This window comes from Phascolarctos cinereus, unplaced genomic scaffold (genome assembly GCF_003287225.1).
Source record: "Phascolarctos cinereus isolate Bilbo 61053 unplaced genomic scaffold, phaCin_HiC Scaffold_9;HRSCAF=440, whole genome shotgun sequence".
Lineage (NCBI taxonomy): Eukaryota > Metazoa > Chordata > Mammalia > Diprotodontia > Phascolarctidae > Phascolarctos > Phascolarctos cinereus.
This window is the reverse complement of record NW_027556402.1, coordinates 252,382,758-252,405,692: the sequence shown is the minus strand read 5'-3', so window position 1 is coordinate 252,405,692 and position 22,935 is coordinate 252,382,758. Positions and strand designations below refer to the sequence as shown.

The 22,935-nt window shown below is 46.5% G+C and overlaps 1 protein-coding gene across 1 annotated transcript in view; it reads right to left on the bottom strand.

Moving 5' to 3' along the window:
• CD6 (CD6 molecule) overlaps positions 1–3,888 on the bottom strand; it is a 46,247-nt gene extending 42,359 nt beyond the window's left edge. Inside the window, 1 exon segment of the mRNA XM_020976086.2 lies at positions 3,595–3,888. Coding sequence (XP_020831745.2) covers positions 3,595–3,664 — 70 coding nt within the window. The 5' untranslated portion in view covers positions 3,665–3,888.
• Between the last annotated feature and the right edge of the window lie 19,047 nt (positions 3,889–22,935).

Here is a 22,935-nt window from a genome sequence, read left to right as displayed (position 1 = left end):
ACATACATTCGCCTGTGGGCCTCCTCTGAGGGAAGCCTCTGTCACTCCTTCTTAGTACTTCCTCATCACTCAGCTATGGCCAATTCTCACTCCAGCCCCATTTGAAAATTTAAATTCAACCGACTCATTTTGAGTGTCTACTAAACAAGGCCAGGAGGTGAGTAGTACCCGGGACACAGAGATGCATAAGAGAGCTCGATCCTTCAGGGTAAAAATACAAATTCAGAATGGAGACCATATGAGTCCAGGCAGGAAAGAGAAATGTCCTCTGGGGGCCAAGGCCCGTTGAGTGGGAAGATGAGGAGTGAATGGTTGGAGGAGAGTAGAGTAATGGAGGACAGAAGGCAGATGACAGCTTCTTAAAGAGCTAGCCAAGACCGAGGTCAGGCATCCGAGGGCTTGGTTACAAATGGTACTACTCAACTCGATACAACATGCCTTTACTGAGTGCCTATTATGCCCTAGGCCCCAAAGGCAGAAGAATCCGGGCCTTCAAGGGCTTACAGTCAACTGGGTGGGTGGATGTTGGGGAAGCAACACACAAATAGATGAATAAATAAATAAATAACTAAACAGCTAACTAACTAACTAAATAAACAAGCAAACAAACAAATAACTGAGTAAATATCTATATCTGTATCTATATATATCATGGAAATAGAAAGTTATTTCAGTACAGAGGGGATGGGGCAACAGGCGAACGTTTATGCCTGGAAGTCTTCCTGGGGGAAGTGGAATGGAGCCACAGATTCCAAGAGATTTGGGGGAGTATGGAAAACCCTCCAGGCATGGGGAGCAGACTGCAAAGGCCGAGGTGGGAGATAGAGTGTATGAACAGCAGCTGCAAGGCCTAGGGCCTCAGTGGGTCCTAATAAATGCTCATTAGATTGGACCAGTTTGGCTTGGCCTGCTATGCCCCCTAACCCAGCAAGGGGGCTGATCAGCCTGTATTAGAGAGCCTGGACGGCATTTTATCACGGAAGTTTCTTCTTCCTAATATGTCATGGAATGGCCAGGGGCTGTTTTCTCTTTTAGTTTTGTTTTCTGTAACTTGTATACACTGGAGGGGCTTCAGACCCGGCTCCCACAGAGAAGCCTGGATTCCCCATTCCTCTCCAGCTGGTGCCTCTCTGTCCCTGCTGCCCATGGACACATGCTGGGGATGCTTCTACCCCAACCTTGTTACACAGGCGTACACACACAACACACACACACACACACACACACACACACACAATTGGCTCCTCTCACAGGACACCTTTCATTTTCTCTTCTCACTCAGAACCCTCCATCCCTCTCCCACCCAAAGTGAAGACACATATTTGGCGAAAACAAACCCCAGGCCTGCAAATCGGATCTGCCCTATCTGCCTCCATCCTGCTATGAATATTGGTCCCTCCTAAGAACAAACTCTTTCTCTCTGACACTTCCTCAAGGGTCACCAAATCCATTAAGCTATCGCTTAAAGCCGGGGCCCAGAGGGACTGTCTTAGAATATCTCCAAGGCTTTTGTCTTGTACTGTGGGAGAAGCAGTGAGCAGGAGGGGCCAGGCAGAACCAGCAGTAACTGGAGAGGCCCCAGGTCTTACCGGCTCAGTGTCCTGGCTCTGATATCTGCCTCTCAGTACCCCTGTGATCCTAGGGCTCAGGCAGGAAAAATCCCCTCACATGCTAGAAGGGTCTGGAGAACCTCTTGACTCCATTTTATAGAGGAAGAACTTGAGGCAGAGAAATGGAGGAGCTGACCGAAGGTCACGAGCCAAAGAAGTGGCAAGGCCAGGATTCCAACCCAAGGCTTTTGACTCTGTGCTGGGCCCCCATGCCATGCTGCCTCTCCATGTTGGAGGCCTCCTCTCCCCGAGGCCCTCCATCATCTCCTCCATCTAGGAGGAGCAAAGAGAAACCTGGATCTTACAGCCAGAGAATTTTAGACCCCATCCTTGTAATTTAGGCCCTGTGTGGCTCAGGCTCTCCCGAACCTCATTAACAGCCCCGAAAATGATGGATTTAGGGGGGACCAGGCTTCCCAACCTACAGCCAGCCATAGTCCACAGCCTATCTATAATCAGACAGACCCTTCACCTTTTGTCCTTTCATATTTTCTCTATCGGCAGGCACTAAAAGTACACCTAACATTCAGTGGGGGCTCATGAAATTTTTCGAAATTAAAAAGAGGTCCTCATGCATGGAAAGGGTGAGCACCATTAGGCTAGAGATGACCACTAGGGTCAGTCAATCAGTTACCAAGTATTTCTTAGGCGCCTACCCTGGGCCAGGTCTGTGCTATAAGCTAGGATGCAAAGACAAAACTGAAACAGTCCCTGCCCTCAAGAAGCTTCTGTTCCAACATGGGAGGCAAGAGATACATATATGAACATATACATGGAGAAGAAAGATAAAGAGAACAAATGCTGTAACAAAAAAGATAATATAAATACTCTCAGATAAGGTACAAAGAATTGTGTAAACCTTCAAGGGGGTTGTTGTTGTTAGCATTTTTACTACTATTGCTATTTGCTGTTACTAGTATTGGCGGGCCCCTCGCAGCTCTGAGCCTCAGGGTCCATGCTGCCCTCCCTGGTCAGGCCAGCTGATGGAAGCTCCCGGCACCCCGCTGTTTCCTCTCCCAGGTTTCTCTCTCCCTTGCCTTTTTTCAACATTTCACTTCTTTCAGCTGTCTTGCATTGCCTTCCTCTCACCTTCGGTATAGCTAGGCCTAATAATAATAGTAATAATAATAATAATAATAATGATAATAGGCAAGGAGCTTCCTCCCATGGAAAGGGGGCAGGACAAGGGTAAGGGACTGGGAGGTTTTGAGGGATGAGAGAGCAAGGTTTCATCTGCCTGTTTCAGCTCGGGGACGGTGATGGAGCCCATCCTAGAAAACTTGTGTTGTCTGAAATGTTTCTTTATTAGGGCAACCGATCTGGCCCCCAAGAAGAATCAAAGCAAGGGCAGCCATCCTCCTGGGGCAGGCGAATGAATCTTTTCCATACCTAAAGATAAATTATCATTCCCTTCTAGGTCCCTAGGTGGCCAGGTTAAGTTCAGACTGGAGATAGTTGTAAGAGGGGCAGGGTAAGGGAAAGTCATTTTTTTGTCTCTTCCTCTTCCCTAAGTCCGCCTTGGGTCTCAGACATCCTGGGGGAGTCCCTGGCCCTTGCCGTGAGCAGGTGGCCCCTTGGTGCTAAGTTGTTGAGGGTCAGCAGTGGGGACGGGGTGTCTGCCAGCCCGTGGCTGATCTGGCACCTCCCCACTGGTTCAGCTCCCATTAGGACTTTGCTAAAGAGACTCTGCCCAGCCTTCCTTCTCCCTGGAGTAGAATGTCATTTCCCAAGAGAAGATACAAAACCCGCTAAAGAGGGAAGTTAGCCACACACGGAGCTTCGAAGCCTCCCTTCTCCCCAGGTCCCTCACAGAGGGGCAGAGGACAGGCTGCGCTGTGACTGTCTAAGGTGGCTCCTGTCCTAGGACGCCCGACAAACCAACCCCATCATCTTATCCTCTGAGAGTCACGAGCAGGGGCACACACAGCTTTGGAGAAAGAGGCGATGGGCGCAAAGGGAGAGAAAACCCGGGAGAATTGGGTACCTGAGATAGCAGCCGTCAGGCAGCCAATGACGGCCATGAGAAGCGGCATGTCTGGTCCCAGCTCAGTCATCCACACCGGCCGGAAAGATGAACCATCCTGAGGGCGATGGGCCCTTCCCTTCCTTCCTCTCCTTCACTCTCTCTGCCTCACTCTTCCTCTTTTTCTCTAGTTGCTTGCTCACTCTCTCTGCCTCAGTCTCTTTCTCATGCCTCTCGCTCTCTGGGCTTGTGGTTTTTTTGGTCTCCAGGAAGCTGAGTTGTTGACATACGGGAACCCCCACTCCGGCACTGCGCAGCTGCCCCAGAGCCCCAAGTGACTTGAGCTGCTCCAGGAGGCGGAGGCCAGGAAGGTGCATGGGGAGAAAGACCCAGGGGAAAAGGAAATATCTGAGTAGGGGGTGACAGAAAGAGAGGGGTTCGGATCCTGCCTCTGCTCCTTACTTGTCAACAGTCAACAGGCCTGTGTTACATGCTTCTTATGGGCCACCTACTGTGTGCTAAATGTGACCACACCCAAGTCATTTCCCCACTTTCAGCCTCCATTTCCACTTCTGAAAAGTGAAGGAGGATCCCAACATCTCTGACCCCTTTTCTCTGCCCCCGGGGGCACCATCCTAGTTCAAGATCCTCCTTCCCGGCCTCCCTCGAGTCCATCCTCCATCCTGCTGCGGGCCATCTTCTTAGAGTGCAGGCCTGACCTTGTCACTCCTTGAGTCAAGAAATTCCCCCGACAGAGCCTCCTTGAGAAGCCCTCCAACCCACCTTTCTATCTCTGTTCTACATTATTCCTCTCCAGTCCAGCCAAACTGGTGTTCTTGATGTTTCTCACACACACACGCTCCATTTCCCACCTCTGCACCTTTGCCCTGGCTGTTTCTAGTGCCTAGAGGGCCCACCTTCCTCACCTCTGCTTCTTAGAGTGTCTTGCTTCCTTCAGCTCAAGGGTCATTTTCTACAAGAAGCCTTTCCTCACCCCACCCTCAGCTTGTGGGGAGTGCCCTCATTCCCCAACCTTCCTTGATTTTATTTTACACATATCCTACAGAAACTTAAATATGTACAAATATGTCTCCATATGCTTCTTGAAGGCAGCAGGAAGTTTCCTCTTTGTTTTTGGGTCCCTAGCACACTGCCTTGCATGCAGTAGGTGCTTAGTAAATGCAGATTGATCGATTACCCTTCTTGTTCTTTATTTTCTGGCTACTGGAGCTATGGGCAGACCCCAGTTTCCCATGACATCCACCGTAACTGAAGGTTGAAGAAGGATGAGGATCCTGGGAAAGGCAGGGAATTCCCAAACTCTCTTGGTGGAGGCAGAGGACACAGTCCACGGCCCTTTTGCCTCAAAGCAGCCAAGAATACTCAAGCTTGAGCTTCCTGTTCGGATCAGTCCATTTGGGCGCAATGGCTGCTGGGAACCAGAAGGGGGCACTTTGTCTCCACGCCTTTGAGCAGAGGGCAATTCCCCAAGTTGGGCAGGGTCCCCCTGCAGTGTCCCCTTACTTTACTCATACAAGCCAGGAGACTGAGCCAGCTCTCTGAGCTTGAACTTCAGTGGGTGGACCACCTTGGAACACGTGTTGGAGTGTGGGAAGGAGGATGCAATTAAAAAGAAAAAAGCCCTAACCTTCTAATTGGGGGCCCTGGGTTCAAGTCTCAGCTCTGCCGCAGTCTCAGGGCAGCCTTGGGCCAGTTTCCTCTGACTGGGGGCCCTGGGTTCAAGTCTCAGCTCTGCCGCAGTCCCAGGGCAGCCTTGGGCCAGTTTCCTCTACTGCCACATGAGAAGTTGGACTATGTTTCTGCTCTGGGATTTGGGAACTCTGCGGATGAGTGTCCCCAAGCTGGGACACCCCCAGGCTTCCCAGGCCCCTACTCCAAAGGCATGGGGGAAGCCCACATCAAACAGTGAGGACAAATGCAGCACGGCCTGTAAGGAATCATGACGTCCTACCTCTGGAGCCAGAAGGGACCTTGAGGGTCATCCAGTCCAACCCCCGAGGCCCAGGGAGGGGATGCACTTTACTACAGTGGAAAGAATGCTGGGCTCTGGAGCGAGGAGATCTGGGTTCAAATCCCCCCTCAGACAGTGACTGCCTGCTGGACCTTGGGCAGCTCTAGCCTCCCTGGGTCTCGGTTCAGACGTCTATCAGAACGAGGGTGTTGGGCCAGACTGAGCTCTCGGGGCCCAATGCTTAGGACTGGGAGTCCAGATTCCCGGGCCATCTTCTTAGCTCTGTCTCCAAGGCATTTCAGAAACGCTCTCCCCACCTCTCCTCCACCTATGACGCAGGGACACCTCCTTTCCAAAGGGCGCCCAAGGAGGTCATCCCGAAGCCAGCTCCTCCCAAGGGCTCCAAGGGCTCAGGACATCATCCCTTTCTTCTTGGTGGTTGATTGATTTTTCTGATATGGCCTTAGTGACCAAGCCCTCAGCTGGCTTCCCATCTCTGACATTGGCGGGTGCTGCCCTCTAATGGACGAGAGCTCAAAACACAGGCCGCAGGAGTGCCCTGAAGGAGAGGAGAGACGGGTGCTGGGTGGGCATTAGGTCACCTATCACCCCTGGGGGCTGCGGGTGGGGCACAATGCCCAGCCAGGGACTCCCAATGCCCGGAACAAGACAAGAAATAGACCAGCTTCTCTTTTCCTACCTCTGGGGGTTGGGTAGCAGATAACACCTCTCTGGGCTCCAGTTTCCCCATCTGCAAGATGGGTACAATCACCTTTGTACTATGTACCTCGTAGGTGCCTAACTGTGAACTGCTTTCTAAACCTTTAAGCACTATAGACATGGGGATCATTAGCACAGAAGACTGTTTTCTCTTTAGGGACAAGTACTTTATATTCCCTTCAACGCCCAGCACAGTGCTCTGTAGGCAGGAACCACTTGTTGGTTGAATTGAATTATTATCAAAAAGAGCTAAGATTTAGATAGCATTTTAAGGTATGCAAAGCATTTCACGTATGTTTTCCTCATTTCATCTGATCAACAGCTGCGTGAAGTAAGTGGTATTATCTTCTCCATTTTAAGGATAAGAAGACTAGGCCTGAGAGAGACTTACCCAAGAGCACCCAGCAAGCAAGTATCTAAGGCAGGATTTGAACCCAGGCCTTCTAACTCCCTGTCCAGCATTCTCTTCACTAAACCCTGTGCCCCTACCCCTTGCTCCATGGTGGGGAGGGTCGGTGCAGTGGGCAAAATGCTGGATTGGTGTCAAAGGACCTGGGTTCCAATCTCTCTGTCACTCATTTTCTGTGTGACTTCAGCCTTCACCTCTCTGGCTCTCATCTGTAAAATGAAGGAGGGCCCTTCCTTTTCTAAATCCTATAACTGATTGGAATCAAACAAGATAAGGAACATAAAATCCTTTGTTTGAATACTATCTTATTTTTCCCCCAGTTATATATTAAGAAAAATTTTTGTCATTCATTTTTACAAGATTTTGAGTTCCTAATTTTTCTTTCTCCCTCCCTCCCCTCCCCTCTTCTGAAAAAGGTAGACAGTTTGATATAGTTTATACATATGCTGTCACGTAAAACATATTTCCACATTCATCACAGTTATGGAAGAAGAAACAGATAAAGAAATAAAACCATGAGAAAGAATAAAAAATAGGCTTCAATCTGCATTCTGAGTCCATCAGTTCTCCTAAAGTCCTTCGGAAACCTCCAGGTACTACAGGAATATCAGCTGTTGTCGTTATTCTAGACCATTCCTGGGATTACCCCCCTCCCACATATTCTCTCCTGGTCCCTCTGTCTCCAGTCTGTTGATCACTCTTTCAACCGGTCCATGTTTGCTCAGCCCAATTTGGCTCCCCCGGATTCTAGCTGACATCTTCTAAAGCATTTCCACATACGTGATCTCATTCAATACTCATGTGAGAAAATCAGCTCCGTGCTATTTTATACGCTTTGCAATTTGAAACAGCTTGGCCCAACAGATGCAAATCACAGAATTACAGATTCTGAGAGCTGGAAGGAGCCATTAAGTTCAATCTATATACAACATGAATTCCCATTATAACACGTCGAGCAACAGCCACATAGACACTGCCTGAAGAAATCAGGTGGGAAGAAGCCCCCATGCTTTCCAGCAGCCATTCCCTCGCTGGACAGCTCTCCCTGTAGGCCACCCCCCCCCCAAATCCAGCCTCACTTGGCCTTTTGGCAGCTCCCACGTGGAGCCTGGTTCTACCCTCTAGAGCCAGTGTGAGCTGGCTTCTGCGTGTCAGCCCCTCGAGTCCTTCGAGGCCCTGAGCAGATCCCTTCCAAATCTTCTCTTCTCTAGGCTAAACTTGCCAGTTCTTGATGCTATTCTCATAAGACACAAATTTCAGTCCTTTCACCACTGTGGTCATGCTGCTCTGGGGCAGTTAGGTGGCCAAGTGGACAGGGCCCCAGGCTGGAAATCAGAAAGACCTGAATTCAAACCTGGCCTCAGACACATACTAGCTGTGTAACCCTGGGCAAGTCACTGTTTGCCTCAGTTTCCTCATCTGTAAAATGGGGATAATTATAGCACCTACCTCACAGGACTGTGAGGATCAAAAGAGAATAATAATTGTAAAGCACTTACAACGTGCCAGGCATATAGCAAGCACTGCTTCATATACAGCAAATGTGAAGAATGATAAGAATGATATTATTATTCTCCACAAACCATGGTACCCAGAATTGAACATAATGCATCAGATGTGGTCTGACAACAGCAGCATTCAGTGGGGCTATCACAGGGGTATGCTGGTAAATGTTTAACAACTAGCTCTCTGGAGGGGAGGGAAATGCGTGAGAAGCATACTTTTAAGTTTAATTATGCTACACTATAAACTATAATGGTCATAAATAACTTAATTGTTTATAATTAATTTGATTAGTAATTTAACCATAACTTATAAGCATAAGTTTTATTACCATTTTCTCCATCACTTTCCAAGTCTACGCATCAATAAAGGAAAAAAACCAAGCCCCAACATGTAGCATTTGCTGATTTTTGTGATGTAAGTGCCCACATTGAAAATTTAACAATCATTTTTGTTATCACTTCCCTATTCCTGGAAGCTGCATCTTCTTAATTCAGCCCCAAATCAAATGAACTTTTTGGCTGCCACATTCTACTGCTGACTCATCTGGGGCTTATAAGTCACTAAAACCCCCTAGGTTTTTTTCAGAACCACGGCTGCCTAAGCAGGTCCCTCCTAACATGTACTTGCGAAGTTGACTTTCTCATGCCCAAGTGTAAGACTTTGCATTTATCCCTCTTGAATTCCATCTTATTCAATTCAGCCCCATGCTTTGGACTCAAGAACCTTTTAGACCCACTATGTCAGCCGTCCCTCTTCATGAGGATCATTCCATCTATGCCTTTACCCAAGTCATACTAAAAATGTTAATCGGCGAAGGACCAAGCACAAGTCTCTAGGACTGATTGGTTGGTTTTTGTCATTCTTTTTTTTTTTTTTAGCTAGGCAATGGGGTTAAGTGACTTGCCCAGGGTCACACAGCTAGTAAGCGTTCTGTGTCTGAGGCTTGAACTCAGGTCCTCCTGAATCCAGGGCCGGTCCTCTACTCACTGCGCCACCTCACTGCCCCTTTTGTCATTCATTCTTAAAGAGGACAAAAATCACCTCACCGTGTTGGAGTCAAGGTACAGCGTGTGCTACTGTGGCTGATCAGACCCATATGAACTCTAAACGCTCTACCACAGGTCAGGTACAAATAGTCCCCTCGAACATTTGGAGTGGAGATGGCTTTAGATCTGTGCACCTCACATTTCTTTTCAGCTACTGCAATTCTGCTTTGCTCACAGAGAGTAGCACCTTCTTCAACGTGGGCATGCCATGCTAGGTGGTCCCGTGCCAGTGTCTGTCATATCACACAATCTATGCTAAAGTTCTTCTGAATTTCCCCATCATTTTCACCAAGCCAGTCTTGATATTTGCAAGTGTTCTGACCCAGATGAGTAAAGGTGCTTCTGTACACCAAATCTCTGAAAGCTGCCCCCTCTTTTTCTCCTCCACTGTTGCCAACCATGTGTTGACTCAGCTTCCTCTCCAAGTTAGCAACAACCACTTCACTCCGAGAAATGCTCTCCTCTGTCGACACTGAGTCTTTTGCTAGTTGTTGCCTTAGGGCCACCATTTTTGTGGAATGCAGATATTTAGCTTGGAGAGGATAAGTCTATGATCAGTCTGGCACTTTGCATCACATGTTGCTTTCAATACTCTCACATCTTGTCTGTCTCTTCTCCTTACAATGACATAGTCTATTAAATGTCAGTGTTTGCTGCAATGAAGTTTTATTTCAGTTAGGTAAATGGAAGACAGTGTTGGTGATGAGGTCATGAGACAAACAAGTCCTCAATAGTAAGTGACTATTGTTTCTGGCTGTGTTCCTCCTAAGGAATGTCTCATAGTCTGTGCATACTCTGGCATTAAAGGCACCCAGAATTATAAGTTTGTCTTCTCTTCTTTTGGCACATTGATTATGAGGGTCTCCAGGTCTTCATAAAATTTTGCCTTGACCTCATCAGGGCTCATCATGGTGGGAGCATAGGCACTGACGATGGTGGTGTGGAGCTTTCCTGTAAGTGGCGATTACATTTTTGTGAACCTGTTGTTCATTCCTTTTGGGAGGCATACAAGCTTGTAGACTAGATTAGTTTTGATTGCAAAACCTACACCAGCTTCAGGGCACTTCCCATCACTGCGAACACTCCAGGAAAATGTGCATCCAAATCCAACTTTGTCAAGATAGCCTTCATTTGCCAGCCTTTTTTCACTCAGGGCTGCTATTAGATGTGATGCCTGCTAAGTTCTCTAGCAACAAGAGCTATTTGTTTTTCGGTCTACTGGATTTCATATTATCCATAAGAATGCACATATTTCTTTGCAAAAGTTTTTGTACTTTTTTGTGTGTTTTGACCACAGGGTGGGATCCCCACCTGCCATGGTGATCAGGTCAGGGTTGGGTAAGCAGACAATTTTCAGGGCACCTTTTCTAGCCCTAGCCATTCCTCACACCAGGAGATGAGCAGTATGAGCCTTAAAAGGCTTCTCAGACACCCAGGGGGCTGCCTAATCCCACTGTTGCTTCCAGTGAGAAGATGATCCTATGGCTTGGGCTACCTGGGTGCAGGGGTGTGACTACAGTCCTAGTGTATCTGCATCTGCTTTTTCATCACTTACCTGTCACCACATGACTTTGAGGTAGGAAAATAAATTGTAAAATGGTGCGAGTGATGACTTTTGATCCATGCATAAATTGGATTTAAGTAAGGCAGAGTTGCACAAAGTTGTTGGCATCAAAGTCCAGCGGCAAGACAAAAGTCAAGATGACTGGTGATGGCTCAGAATGTAGTGGATGACCTTGGTATTTTTGATTTCTAAGCACTCCACATCACCTTCTTCAGCCACTTTCCTGTCCGGTGGAACAAATTGTTCTCATCCACGTGTTCCAATGGGGTGGGTGGGTGGGGAATCTTCACATGCTTGGGGTAAACACACACCCCTAATGCACCAAAGGGTTTGAGACTAACCTTCAATCTGGTTTAGCCTGTCCGCCAAGATGATTTTATTGGGATGTGGCTGCTGTGCATGAGACAGCTTCTTGGAGACACAGGTAAGAGTTGGGTGAATCAAGTGGACATAAAAGGTGGAAAGCACCCTACATCCTAGTCCTTAGGACACTCTGCTGGAGACCTCTTTCCATGCTGACACTGAAGCATTAACTGACAGTCTTTGAGATGGATAACATCAAACCAGCTTTGAACCTACCTGCTCTGTTTAATATCACTCCATCTTCTTGGCAGTAACACTGTGAGATGTTTTATCAAAAGCTTTGGGCCATGGAAGAGCTCAAAAAAGGATTTTGAGAAGCAAATAAGAGAAGTAGAGGAAAAACTGGAAAGAGAAATGAGAGTGATGCAAGAACATAATGAAAAAACAAGTCAACAGCTTGCTAGAGGAGATGCAAAAAATCCTGAAGAAAATAACACCTTAAAAAATAGACTAATCCAAATGGCAAAAGAGGTCCAAAAAAGCCAGTGAGGAGAAGAATGCCTTAAAAAGGAGAATTGGCCAAGTGGATAAGGAAGTCCAAAAGCTCACTGAAGAAAATACTTTCTTAAAAATTAGAATGGAACAAATAGGAGCTAGTGACTTTTATGAGAAATCAAGACATTGTAAAACAAAACCAAAAGAATGAAAAAATAGAAGACAATGTGAAATATCTCATTGGAAAAACAACTGACCTGGAAAATAGATCCAGGAGAGATGATTTTAAAATTATTGGACTACTTGAAAGCCATGATCAAAAAAAGAGCCTAGACATCATCTTTCAAGAAATTATGAAGGAAAACTGCCTTGATATTCTAGAACCAGAGGGTAAAATAGATATTGAAAGAATCCACCCACCACCTCTTGAAAGAGATCCCCAAAGGAAAACTCCTAGGAATATTGTAGCCAAATTCCAGAGTTCTCAGGTCAAGGAGAAAATATTGCAAGCAGCCAGAAAGAAACAATTCAAGTATTGTAGAAACACAATCAGGGTAACATAAGATTTAGCAGCTTCTATATTAAGGGACTGGAGAGCTTGGAATATAATATTCTGAAGGGCAAAAAAGATAGGATTACAGCCAAGAATCACCTACCCAGCAAAACTGAGTATAATCCTTCAGGGGGAAAAAATGGATATTCAGTGAAATAGAGGACTTTCAAGCATTCTTGATGAAAAGATCAGAGCTGAATAGAAAATTTGACTTTCAAACACAAGACTCAAGAGAAGCATGAAGAAGGGCAGCCAGGTGGTGCAGTGGATAGAGCACCGGCCCTGGATTCAGGAGGACCTGAGTTAAAATCTGGCCTCAGACACGTAACACTTACTAGCTGTGTGACCCTGGGCAAGTCACTTAACCCCATTGCCTAACCAAAAAAAAAAGGGGGGGGAGAGAGAGAGAGAGGGAAGCATGAAGAGGTAAACAGGAAAGAGAAGTAATAAAGGACTTATTAAGGTTGAACTATTTACATTCCTGCATGGGAAGATGATATTTACAACTCATGAAACCTTTATCAGTATTAGGGTAGTTGGAGAGGGAAAAATTGTATGCATGTATGGAGAGAGAGAGAGAGAGAGAGAGAGAGAGAGAGAGAGAGAGAGAGAGAGAGAGAGAGAGATACATAGATGGCACAGGGTGAGTTGAAGATGAAGGAGTGATATAAGGAGAACAAATTAGGAGTGAGAGAGGATTATACTGGGAGAAGGAGAAAGGGAGAGGTAGAACTGGGTCAATTATCTCACATGAAACAAACAAGAAAAGGCTTTTATAGTAGAGGGGAAGTGGGGGAAGGTGAGAGGGAATGAGTGAATCTTATTCTCAACAGATTTGGCATAAGGAGGGAATAACATACACACTCAATTGGGTATGGAAATCTATCTTACCCTACAGGAAAATAGGGGGGAGAGGGATAAGGGGGGGGCAGGGAGGATGATAGAAGGGAGGACAGATTAGGGGAGGGGGTAGTCAGAAGGAAACACTTCTGAGGAGGGACAGAGTCAAAAGAGAATAGAATAAATGGGGGCAGGATAGGATGAAGGGAAATATAGTTAGTCATGACTACTACGGAAGTGTTTTGCATGACTACACATATATAACCTGTATCGAGTTGCTTGCCTTCTCAATGAGGGTGGGTGGTGAGGGAGGGATGGACAAAATTTGGAACCCAAAGTTTTAAAAACAAATGTTAAAAATTGTTTTCACATGCAACTGGGAAATAAGATATATAGGCAATGGGGCATAGAAATCTATCCTGCCTTATAGGAAAATAGAAGGGGAAGGGGGCAAGAAAAGGGGGAGGAGATAGAAAGGAGGGCAAATTAGGGGAAGGGGTATTCAGAATGCATGCTGTCTTGGGGTGGGGGGAGGGACAAGATGGGGAGAAAATTTGGAACTCAAAATCTTGTGGAAGTGAATGTTGAAAACTAAAAATAAATAAATTAATAAAAAAGTTTTGATAAAATCTGGGTAAACCATGCCCATAGCATTCTCCTCAAGGAAAACCTCTCTCCACTTACAAGTAATCTCATTCCATCCCATTGTCTCCAGTAGATTATCTCCTCTAATAAACCTACTCTCTCACTTAGCTTCAATTCAAACAGTGTTTACTGACTGTTAATGATTCCACACATGCCCATCTCTTCCCCATTCTCAAAAACCCTCAGTAGATCCAGCCACCCTGGCTAGCTATTGTCCCATACCTCTCATCCCCCACATCCAATATGATGCCATGGCTTGTCCATTCCACCTTAGCAGCATCTCGCCTATATCCCCCCTCCTTTCCTCTGATACTGCCAGCATCCTGGTGCAAGCCCTCATCACCACACACCTGGACTATGGCAATAAGGACCCTGTTGGGAGTTTGCATGCCTCCAGTCTCTTCCACTTCAATCAATCTTCCTTTTAGGCACTGGAGTGATTTTCCTAAAGTGCACCTCTCTTCCCATTAAACTCCAATGGCTCCCTATTGCCTCCAGGATCAAATATAAAATGCTCTGTTTGGTGTTCAAAGCCCTTCATAACCTGGCCCCTTCCTACCTTTCCAGTCTTCTTAAGTCTTACCCCAACATCTCCTAAGATCCAGTGACACTGGTCTCCTGGCTCCAACTCCTGATTCTGGGCATTTTTACTGGCCATCTCCCAGGCCTGGAAGATTCTTTCTCCTCTTCTCTACCTCCTGGCTTCCTCAATTCTTAGCTAAAATCCCATCTCCTCCAAGAAGCCTTTCCAGATCACCTCTCCCAATAGTGCCTTCTCTCTGGGATTACCTCCAATTCATCCTGCATATATCATGTTTATTCAGAGTTGTCTGCCTGTTGCCCACTCCCCACCCCACCTTAGACTGTGAGCAGAGACTGTCTCTGGTTGTATCCTCAGCACAGTGCTGCATACATTAGGTGCTTAACACATGATAATAAAGCAAAGACCTTTACACATGTTATCTCTGTTGATTCACTACCCTGGGAGGTAAGTGCTATTATTATTATTCCAGCTTCACAGATGAGGAAATTGAGGTTAAGTGACTTGCCGGAGTCTGAGGCTATGGCCCAGTGTTCTATCTACTGCACCACCTTCATTCACTGGTGGTGTAAACCTGTCCAAAAAAGAAATGAGGTCAGTCTGGCATGACTTTCTCTTGATGAAGCCGTGCTGACTCTAGGTAATAATCACCACTTCCCTTTTTTAGACAATTATCAACCAGCTCTCTGATGAGCCAGTCTAGCTCGTTCCTAGCCAGGAATCAAAGTCAAGTTCACTGACCTATAATTCACAGACTGCTCTCTTCCCTTTTTTGAAAATTGTGCCATTTGCCTTTCTCTAAACTGTGTGTTCGTTGCGCTGACCTCATTGTTTCATGCCTGTGAACCCTGGACAGTTTCCATCTTCCATTTTGAATCACTTCCATCTGAATTGTCTGAAGAAGATTCTGAAGATCGCCTGGCAAGATAAGGTACTGGACACTGAGGTCTTTTCTTGAGCTGAACTGACCAGCCTTCAAATTCTACTGCAGAGAGCAAAACTCTGATGGGCTGGCCATGTGATTTGAATGCCAACATACATTTGCCTAAAAGACTATTTTATGGAGAACTCACAAGGCAAGAGCTCACAGGGAGGTCAGAAGAAGCAATACAAGGACGCTCTCAAGGTCTCTCTAAAGAACTTTGGAGGGGCAGCTAGGTGGCACAGTGGATAGAACACCGGCTCTGGAGCCAGGAGGACCTGAGTTCAAATCCAGCCTCAGACACATAACACTCACTAGCTGTGACTCTGGGCAAGTCACTTAACCCCAATTGCCTCATTGAAAAAAAAAACAACTTTGGAGACATGAGAGACACTGGCACAGGACTGCCCAACATGGTGTGCCAGCATCAGAGAAGACATTGTGCTCTTTGAGCAAAGCAGAAGTAGCTCAAAAGAAACATAAGATGTGCACATTTAGAGACATCTCCACCTCAGATGTTCATATGGACAGATGTTTGTGCCTGACCTGTGGTAGAGCCTTCTGAGCTCTAGTGGCCTGATCAGCCACAGTCGGAGTCGGACACCCAGTACCTTGACCCCAGCCTAGTGATGTCATTTTGGTCCTCTTCGAGAAGGAAGGACAGCAGCCTTCTTAATGCACAGTGCCCCCCCTCCCCTTCCACCTTCCGCCACGTCTTCCTCTTCAGCTTAAGGCATACCCATGCAGAGCCATGAGGATTAAACTACCAAGGCTCATGGATGCTGCGAGGTCAAATTTGCCTCTGCATTCAGAACCCCAGTTTTTCTTATGTGTTGCCTAAAGCTTGGGTATTCGTGTGCAGATGTTTGAGGACAGAGGTTTTACTGCTGGCTTGTTTCTGGGATTTTGTCTCTGGAGAATCCCTGGGTGTCTCAAACGACATTCTTTTTCATTTGCAGCAACACTCTAAGGTAGGGGTTCTTAACCTGGGGTCTGTAAATTTGTTTTTAAGAAATATTTTGAAAACTATTTCAATAGAATTGGCTTCCTTTGTAATCCAACATATTTTAATTTTTGCATTTAAAAACTGTTATTCTGCAAAGGGGTCCCTGAGCTTCACCAGACAGACTGCCTAAGGGAACCACGATACGAAAAAGGCACCAACATTTGCCTATGTTATGGAAAGTGGGTATAGACAGTCTTCTCCTGCCCCCTTTTATTTTAAAGCCTTTCTATTAGATTAGATTTGTGAAACACTGGTCAAATGCACTCTTATCAGCCTTCCTTAGGAGCCCACAATCTCTGCCTAAGATCAGTTATCTCAATGCTCACACAAGGTCACAGCTAAAGTAAAGTTCCCCTGTTTTTTGCTGCCACCAGTGCCAGAAACCCATCAAACCTCCCAGAGCCCACAGCAACTGCTATTCCAACCTCTTCTCTCATGCCCTGACAGAATCAATTGAAGGCTAGAGCCAGGCACAGAAACCCTGGGTCCAGGTGATAGTGGCTATCTGCCCCTAGAGGATGCAGCTGGGTCCAGTGTGGGAACCTGTCTATGCAGGGTCACTGAACCCCCGGGTTTTAGTCAGCTTGTGCATGAGTGTATTGTGTGTGTGTGTGTGTGTGTGTGTGTGTGTGTGTGTGTGAGAGTGTATGTGTGTGTGAGAGTGTGTCTGTGTGTGTGTCTATGTGTGTGTGAGTGTGTGTGTGTGTTCACGTGGTGGGGGAGTGGAGGTGGAGCCAATTTCTACAGTCCTCTGATCAGCCAGGCATTTGATTCAATTCAGTGCCTTCCTAAGATATTTCTCATTCCCTGGGAGAGTGATGGGGCGCTGTCTGTCTCTTCTCACCTTGGATGGGATTGAACTGATTGTTTTTTAAAAATCCATCCTCTATTTCATGTCTGTCTGTGCTCTGAATATTGAGCAGGAAGCTGGTTCACAGCTGGTTGCTCTAATTAATTAGCTTGATTACATTTAATACGGTTGCAGTTGGGGCCTCTTGAACTCAATTTACAAGCTATAGGCAAACACAGTCTGAGAGCTAGATGGTGCTTCATTGCTGAAAGCCCAGACCATCTTAACAAATTGTGCTCCTTCCATGCACAACACACAGCAGGGAGCAGATAGGTGGAATATGGATGATTTATTCTGGGAATTCTAACTCAAAAGGAACTGGACCACACTTCTCTCATGCTGATGGGTTAGTCATTCAGTCAATAAACATTTATTAAGACCCTACTAGGGCAGCTAGGAGGTGAAATGGATAGAGTGCTGGGCCTGGAGTCAGGAAGACTCATCTTACTTGGTTCAAACCTGGTCTCAGACACTTACTGGCTGTGTGACCCTGGGCAAGTCATTTAACTCTGTTTGCCTCAGTTTCCTCATCTATAAAATGAGCTGGAGAAAGAAATGGCAAACTACACCAGGATGTTTGCAAAGAAACCCCAAATGGAGTCACAAAGAGTCAGATGCAACTAAAACCAACTGAACAAGTACCTCCTATGTGCCAGGCGCTCTGTCCTTCTGGTTCCTTCCCTCCCCTCCCCTCCCCTCTCCTTCTCTTCCTTTCCTTCTCATAGAATGTCAGTGTTGGAAAGCACATGTGCAAAGCACTTTGCAAAGCACTATATAAATGCTAGCTATTGCTGTCCCTGTTGTTGTTATCACTATCATTATTACCTCAGGGCCCAGCTGGTCCCACACACACCCATAGAAGTATTCCTATAACATCCTCAACAAGGGAGTAACCAGCTTTTGCTTGAAACCCCCCAACGCCACAGTGTTGGGAAACCCACCACCTCTCAGAGTTGCCCAATCCATTTCTAGATGCTTGGATTGCTAGGAATGTCTTTTTGACATCAAGCCTAAATTCATCTCTCTCTGCCTTTCCCTCACTGTTTCCTGTTCTCACCCATTCACATCATACACAACCTTCCAGGGACCTCTCCAATGTCATCTCCTTCCAGAGTCTTCCCTGGTCTTCAGAAAAGCTCTGCCTTGTCCTGGGCTCCACAAAGATGTTTGGTCCCTCAGGCCCTTCTCTCAAGCCCTGTTGTTGCTGCTGCTGCTAATGCTGGTCATTCATTTTCAAAGAAGACATCATAATATTGATGAGTGATGTTTCAACTTGTGTGTGAGTTGGACTTAAGTGAGGCAGAGTAGCACAAAGTTGTCAGCTTCACTCTCTCTTCCAGAGTCATCGAAATCCAGTGGAAGACAAAAGTCAAGATGGCTGGGATGCAGCAGATGACCTTGGCATCATCAGTGCCTGCCCCCACCACCACACCTGGAAAACTGGGACCTCATCGCTCAGCTGACATTGGTGTCTCACAACAACCTCTTCAATACAAGTCCAGGGGTCTTTTCTCAGTACTCTTTCTTCTTGAACTCGCTGCAGCATTGGATGTAACTGACCACTCCCTCCTTCTGGGTACTCTATGTATGGGTTTTCATGACTCTACCACTCCCATTCAGTCTCCTTTGCCCGATCGTCACCCATATCCAAACCCCTAACTGGTGTCGTATCCGACAGCTTCCTCCTTAGCAGTCTTCTCTCTCAGTATACACTCTTTCAGTGAGTTCATCCACTCCCAAGGAGGTCTTTATTCAGATGACTCCCAGATCTATGGATCCAACCGTAGCCTCTCTCCTGAATCCCATTCTTTCATTGTCGACTGCCTACTAGACATTCTAAACTAGAGATCCTGCAGATATCTCAAACTTAACACATCTGAAACCAAACTCATTTCACTCAATTCATTAAACTCCAAGGTACCCCTAGACTTCCAGTGTCCCAGGATAGCAATCTCTGCCAAACTCCCCTGTTTCTGATGAAGGCTCCCCTATCCATGGTGTACTGGATAGAGAACTGTTTTAGAAGCCAGAGAACCTGGGTTCAAATCTTGGCCCTTCCACTTACTACCTGTCTAACCTTGGGCAAGTCTCTTACACTCCTGGGGCTGTTTTTTCATCCCTAAAAAGAGGGGGTTGGACTTGGCCTTTGAGTCCATGATCCCATGATACTCCCAGCCCCCAAATCAATAACCCCCAGTCATCCTTGTCTCTTCCCTTCCCTGTACCCTCATAGCCAGCAGTCATCAGGTTTTGTCCATCTCGCCCCATACACCCCCTACAGCCATCCCCTTTCCTACCCTCACATGGCCATTCTGATCACCTCTTGCCTGGACTATAACAGCCTCTTATCTGCCTCTTCTCTCTCCCCTCCTCCCTTCTCTCGTCCACCCTCTGAGCACCTGCCAAAATAAGCTTCCTAAGGCACTTCACTCTCCTACCCAAAATCGTTCCACGGCTCTCCATGACCCACATGACTGAGTGAACTCCTGGTTGGCATTTATGTCCCTTTCCAGGCTGGCCCTGTTCTCTCTCATGCTATTCTCCTTAGGACTCGATGCTCCCCAGACCCAGCACTCCATCTGTCACTAGGCTGTACTTGCCAGACTGGGATTCCCTCCTCTCTGAATCCTTGGATTCCTTTAGGAAGTCTTCTGTGATTCTCTCCTTTCTCAATATAGAATATGCACATAGCTACCATGTTCATTTAGACACAAGTTCTATTCTTCCCTCCCCCCACCACAATCAGCTCCCTTTTACAGCCTCTTGCCGGCTTCCCTGCCTTATTCAGGACAACCCTCTTTTTCACCCCTTTCAAGCCCTGCATCCATAATCAAATCAATACTACCATTACTAGGAGTGCTGGTCTTGGAGTCAGGAAGACTTGGGTTTGAATCCTACCTCAGACATTTACTAGCTGTGTGTCTCTGGGCAAGTCACTTATCTGCCCTCTAAGCCTCAGTTTTCTCATCTGTAAAATGGGGATAATAAAAGCACCTACTCCCAGTGTTGTTGTGAAGATCAAATGATGTATTTGTAAAGCACTTTGCAAACCTTAATATGCTATATAAATGCCAACTATCATGATTGCTCTCGGGAAAAGCATGTCAATCTACCCCCCTAGGACTCCAGTCACATATTCCTGTGGCTTCCTAGACCAAAACACCCCATTCAGGCCACTACTCTCTCCTCCAGGTGATGTCTTTCTTGATTAGAAAGTAAAATCCTTGGAGCAGAGGCTCAGTTTTGTATCTGTGTCCTAGGCTCTTAGCACAGGGCTTGGCACACAGGGAGTGCTTAATAAATGCTTTATCATTCATTTGTTCTTTGAGGGCAAGGGACTGTTTCATTTTTATCTTTGTATGTTCCTGGAACATTGATGTGTTTAATGAATACTAGTTGAATTGCCTTGAGTGGTCATTATTTATGTCCTTGTCTTGTCTCTCCAGCAGAACTACTTGAGGACTGAACTTGTTTCTTACTCATCATCAACTCAATTCACAGGATCCTAGGATTTAGAACTGGAAGAGTTCTAGAAGAAGGAGGAAGAAGAAGAAGAACTGGAAGAAACCTAAGAGAGGTTTCCTAAGGGAATTCCCTCATTTTACAAAGATTGGCCGCTAGATGACGCTGCAATAGATAAAGCACAAGCCCTGGAAAGAGGAGGATCTGAGTTCAAATCAGACCTTAGACACTTACCAGTAAGTGTATAACCTTGGGCAAGTCACTGAACCCTGTTTGCCCCAGTTTCTTCCTCTAAAATAAGCTGGAGAAGGAAATGGCAAACCACTCCAGTATCTTTGCCAAGAAAACCCCAAATGGGGTCATGGAGGGTCGGACATGCCTGAAACAACTCAGCAGCAACGTTTTACAAAGAAGGTAACTGAGGCGCAGAGAGTAACTTACCCAATGTTGCAGAATTGATAAGTCACAAGCCCAGGATACTACCCTGGTCTTTGGACACCAAATCCAGTGACTTTTTCTGTACACTGTCCTAGACATGGTATCTCATTGAAATGAGATCACACTTGTAAAGCACAGTACCTGGTGTGTAAAAGGTACTTAAGAAATGCTTATTCCCAACCCCTCCTCCCCCACCTCATTCAAGTCAATAAATACTGATTAAAGGCTTTTTTGCACAAGGCACTCCGGGGGATACAAGGATGTTTCATCTTGTTTCCCCTTCTGTAGGGAGCCTAGAAGCCCTGCGAAGAGCACCTAGTAATAGCTATTGAAATGAATATCTTCCTGCCATAGCATCAGAGGCTTTAGGGCTGGATGGGACTTTAGGGATTGTCCAGTCCAACCTTCTTAATTTACTGGGGAGGAAACTGAGGCTGAGACTAACGGGATGGGACTGATTTGAAGCCATTAAAGGAGCAGCTGGAAGTAAGACCCTTCTGGAGATATTGTCTTATGTGTGACCAGTATTCTCTCCCTAAACAGGTACTACAGCTTAAGGACATCAATGCGATGGAGAGACACCAAAGAGGGTGACCAGGATGCCCTGTTAAAGGAACCAGGCATGTTTAACCTGCAGAAGAAAAGTCTGGGGTGGGGGAATGGAGAAGGGGAGGAATAAGATGGTTGCCTTTAAATATTTGAAGGGCTGCTATAGGGAGGAGGATCAGATGTATTCTGTCCTCAGTTCCAGGGGATGGAACCAGGAGGAATGGATGAACATCACAAGATGACCAGTTCAGGCAGAATGTCAGGGAAAACTTCTAAATGTTTGTTGTTGAATCATTTTTCAGTTGGGTTCAGACTTTTGGTGACCCCTTTTGGGGTTTTCTTGGCAAAGATCCTGGTTTGCCAATTCCTTCTCCAGTTCATTTTACAGATGAGGAAACTGAGGCAAAGAGGGTGAAGTGAATTGCCTGGGGTCATGCAGCTAGTAAACTTTTGAGGCCAGATTTGAACTCTGGAAGACGAGTCTTCCAGGCTCAGTGCTCTACCCACTGCACCACCTCCTGCTCTCCTAACAATGAGAGCTGTCCAAAATGGGCTGCCTGGAATAGGGGGTGGGTTCCTGGTCCTTTGGAGGTCTTCCTGGAGGACCAACCACTCGTAATCATGTGATAAAGGTGATTCCTTTGGTATGTGTGTTGGGCTAGATGCCCCTGAGGTCCTTTGCCACCCTCCAGTTCTGAGATTCTGTAACTCACGGCTTGAGCACCCAGCCTTGCTCTGAGTAGCTGGCAGACCTGTAATACTCACATGGCATTTTACGTGCACTACCTCATTGGATCCTCACAGCTCCCTGTGCCTTTGCATTTACAGGTGAGGAAACAGGCTCCCAGGAGCACCCAGCTTTTCTAAGTGCTAGAGCTGAGACTCAGGTCCAGAGCTTCCAACTCATCTTCCTGGCCCTGGGATCTCAGCAATCACCTGGGCCCTCCCGCCCTCCCCAGTGCCCACTTATTTCACAAAGGAGGAAATTGAAAAATCAGAGACAGGAAGCGATTTGCTCAAAATCACAAAGCTTTGACAGCAGGGGCCAAACTTAGCTCCTTCTCTCTTAATTAACCCTCTTTCCATTACGCCACACTCTTCCTCAAAAAGAAAGTTTGAGAAACCCACGGCTCCCTGATTTCCTCTCTCCCCTCTTAGTGCCTAACATAAGGCTAAACACACAGTCAGGGCATAGGATTTGAAAGGGGCGTTAGAGATTATCGGGTTCCAACCCACCATTTTACAGATAGGGAAATTGAGGCCCCAAGAAGGGAAGAAACATGCCTGAGGTTACACAGCTAGCAAATGGCTGAAGCAGAGCCCTCGGATTCCAGGGATACCTGCTCATTTTCATTGTGTGGGGTGGTGATTTGGGGAGAAATGAAAATGAATGAGGATAATTTGGCTTCCTAGCTCTTTGCAGCTGGGGAATGGGTGGGGGAGGAAGGGGGAAGCTGGGCAGGAAGGATTTAGAAGGCTGTATAGCACAGCACTGCTGGTCTTCGACTTTCATTTCTCGTAAGAGAATATCACGTGATGAT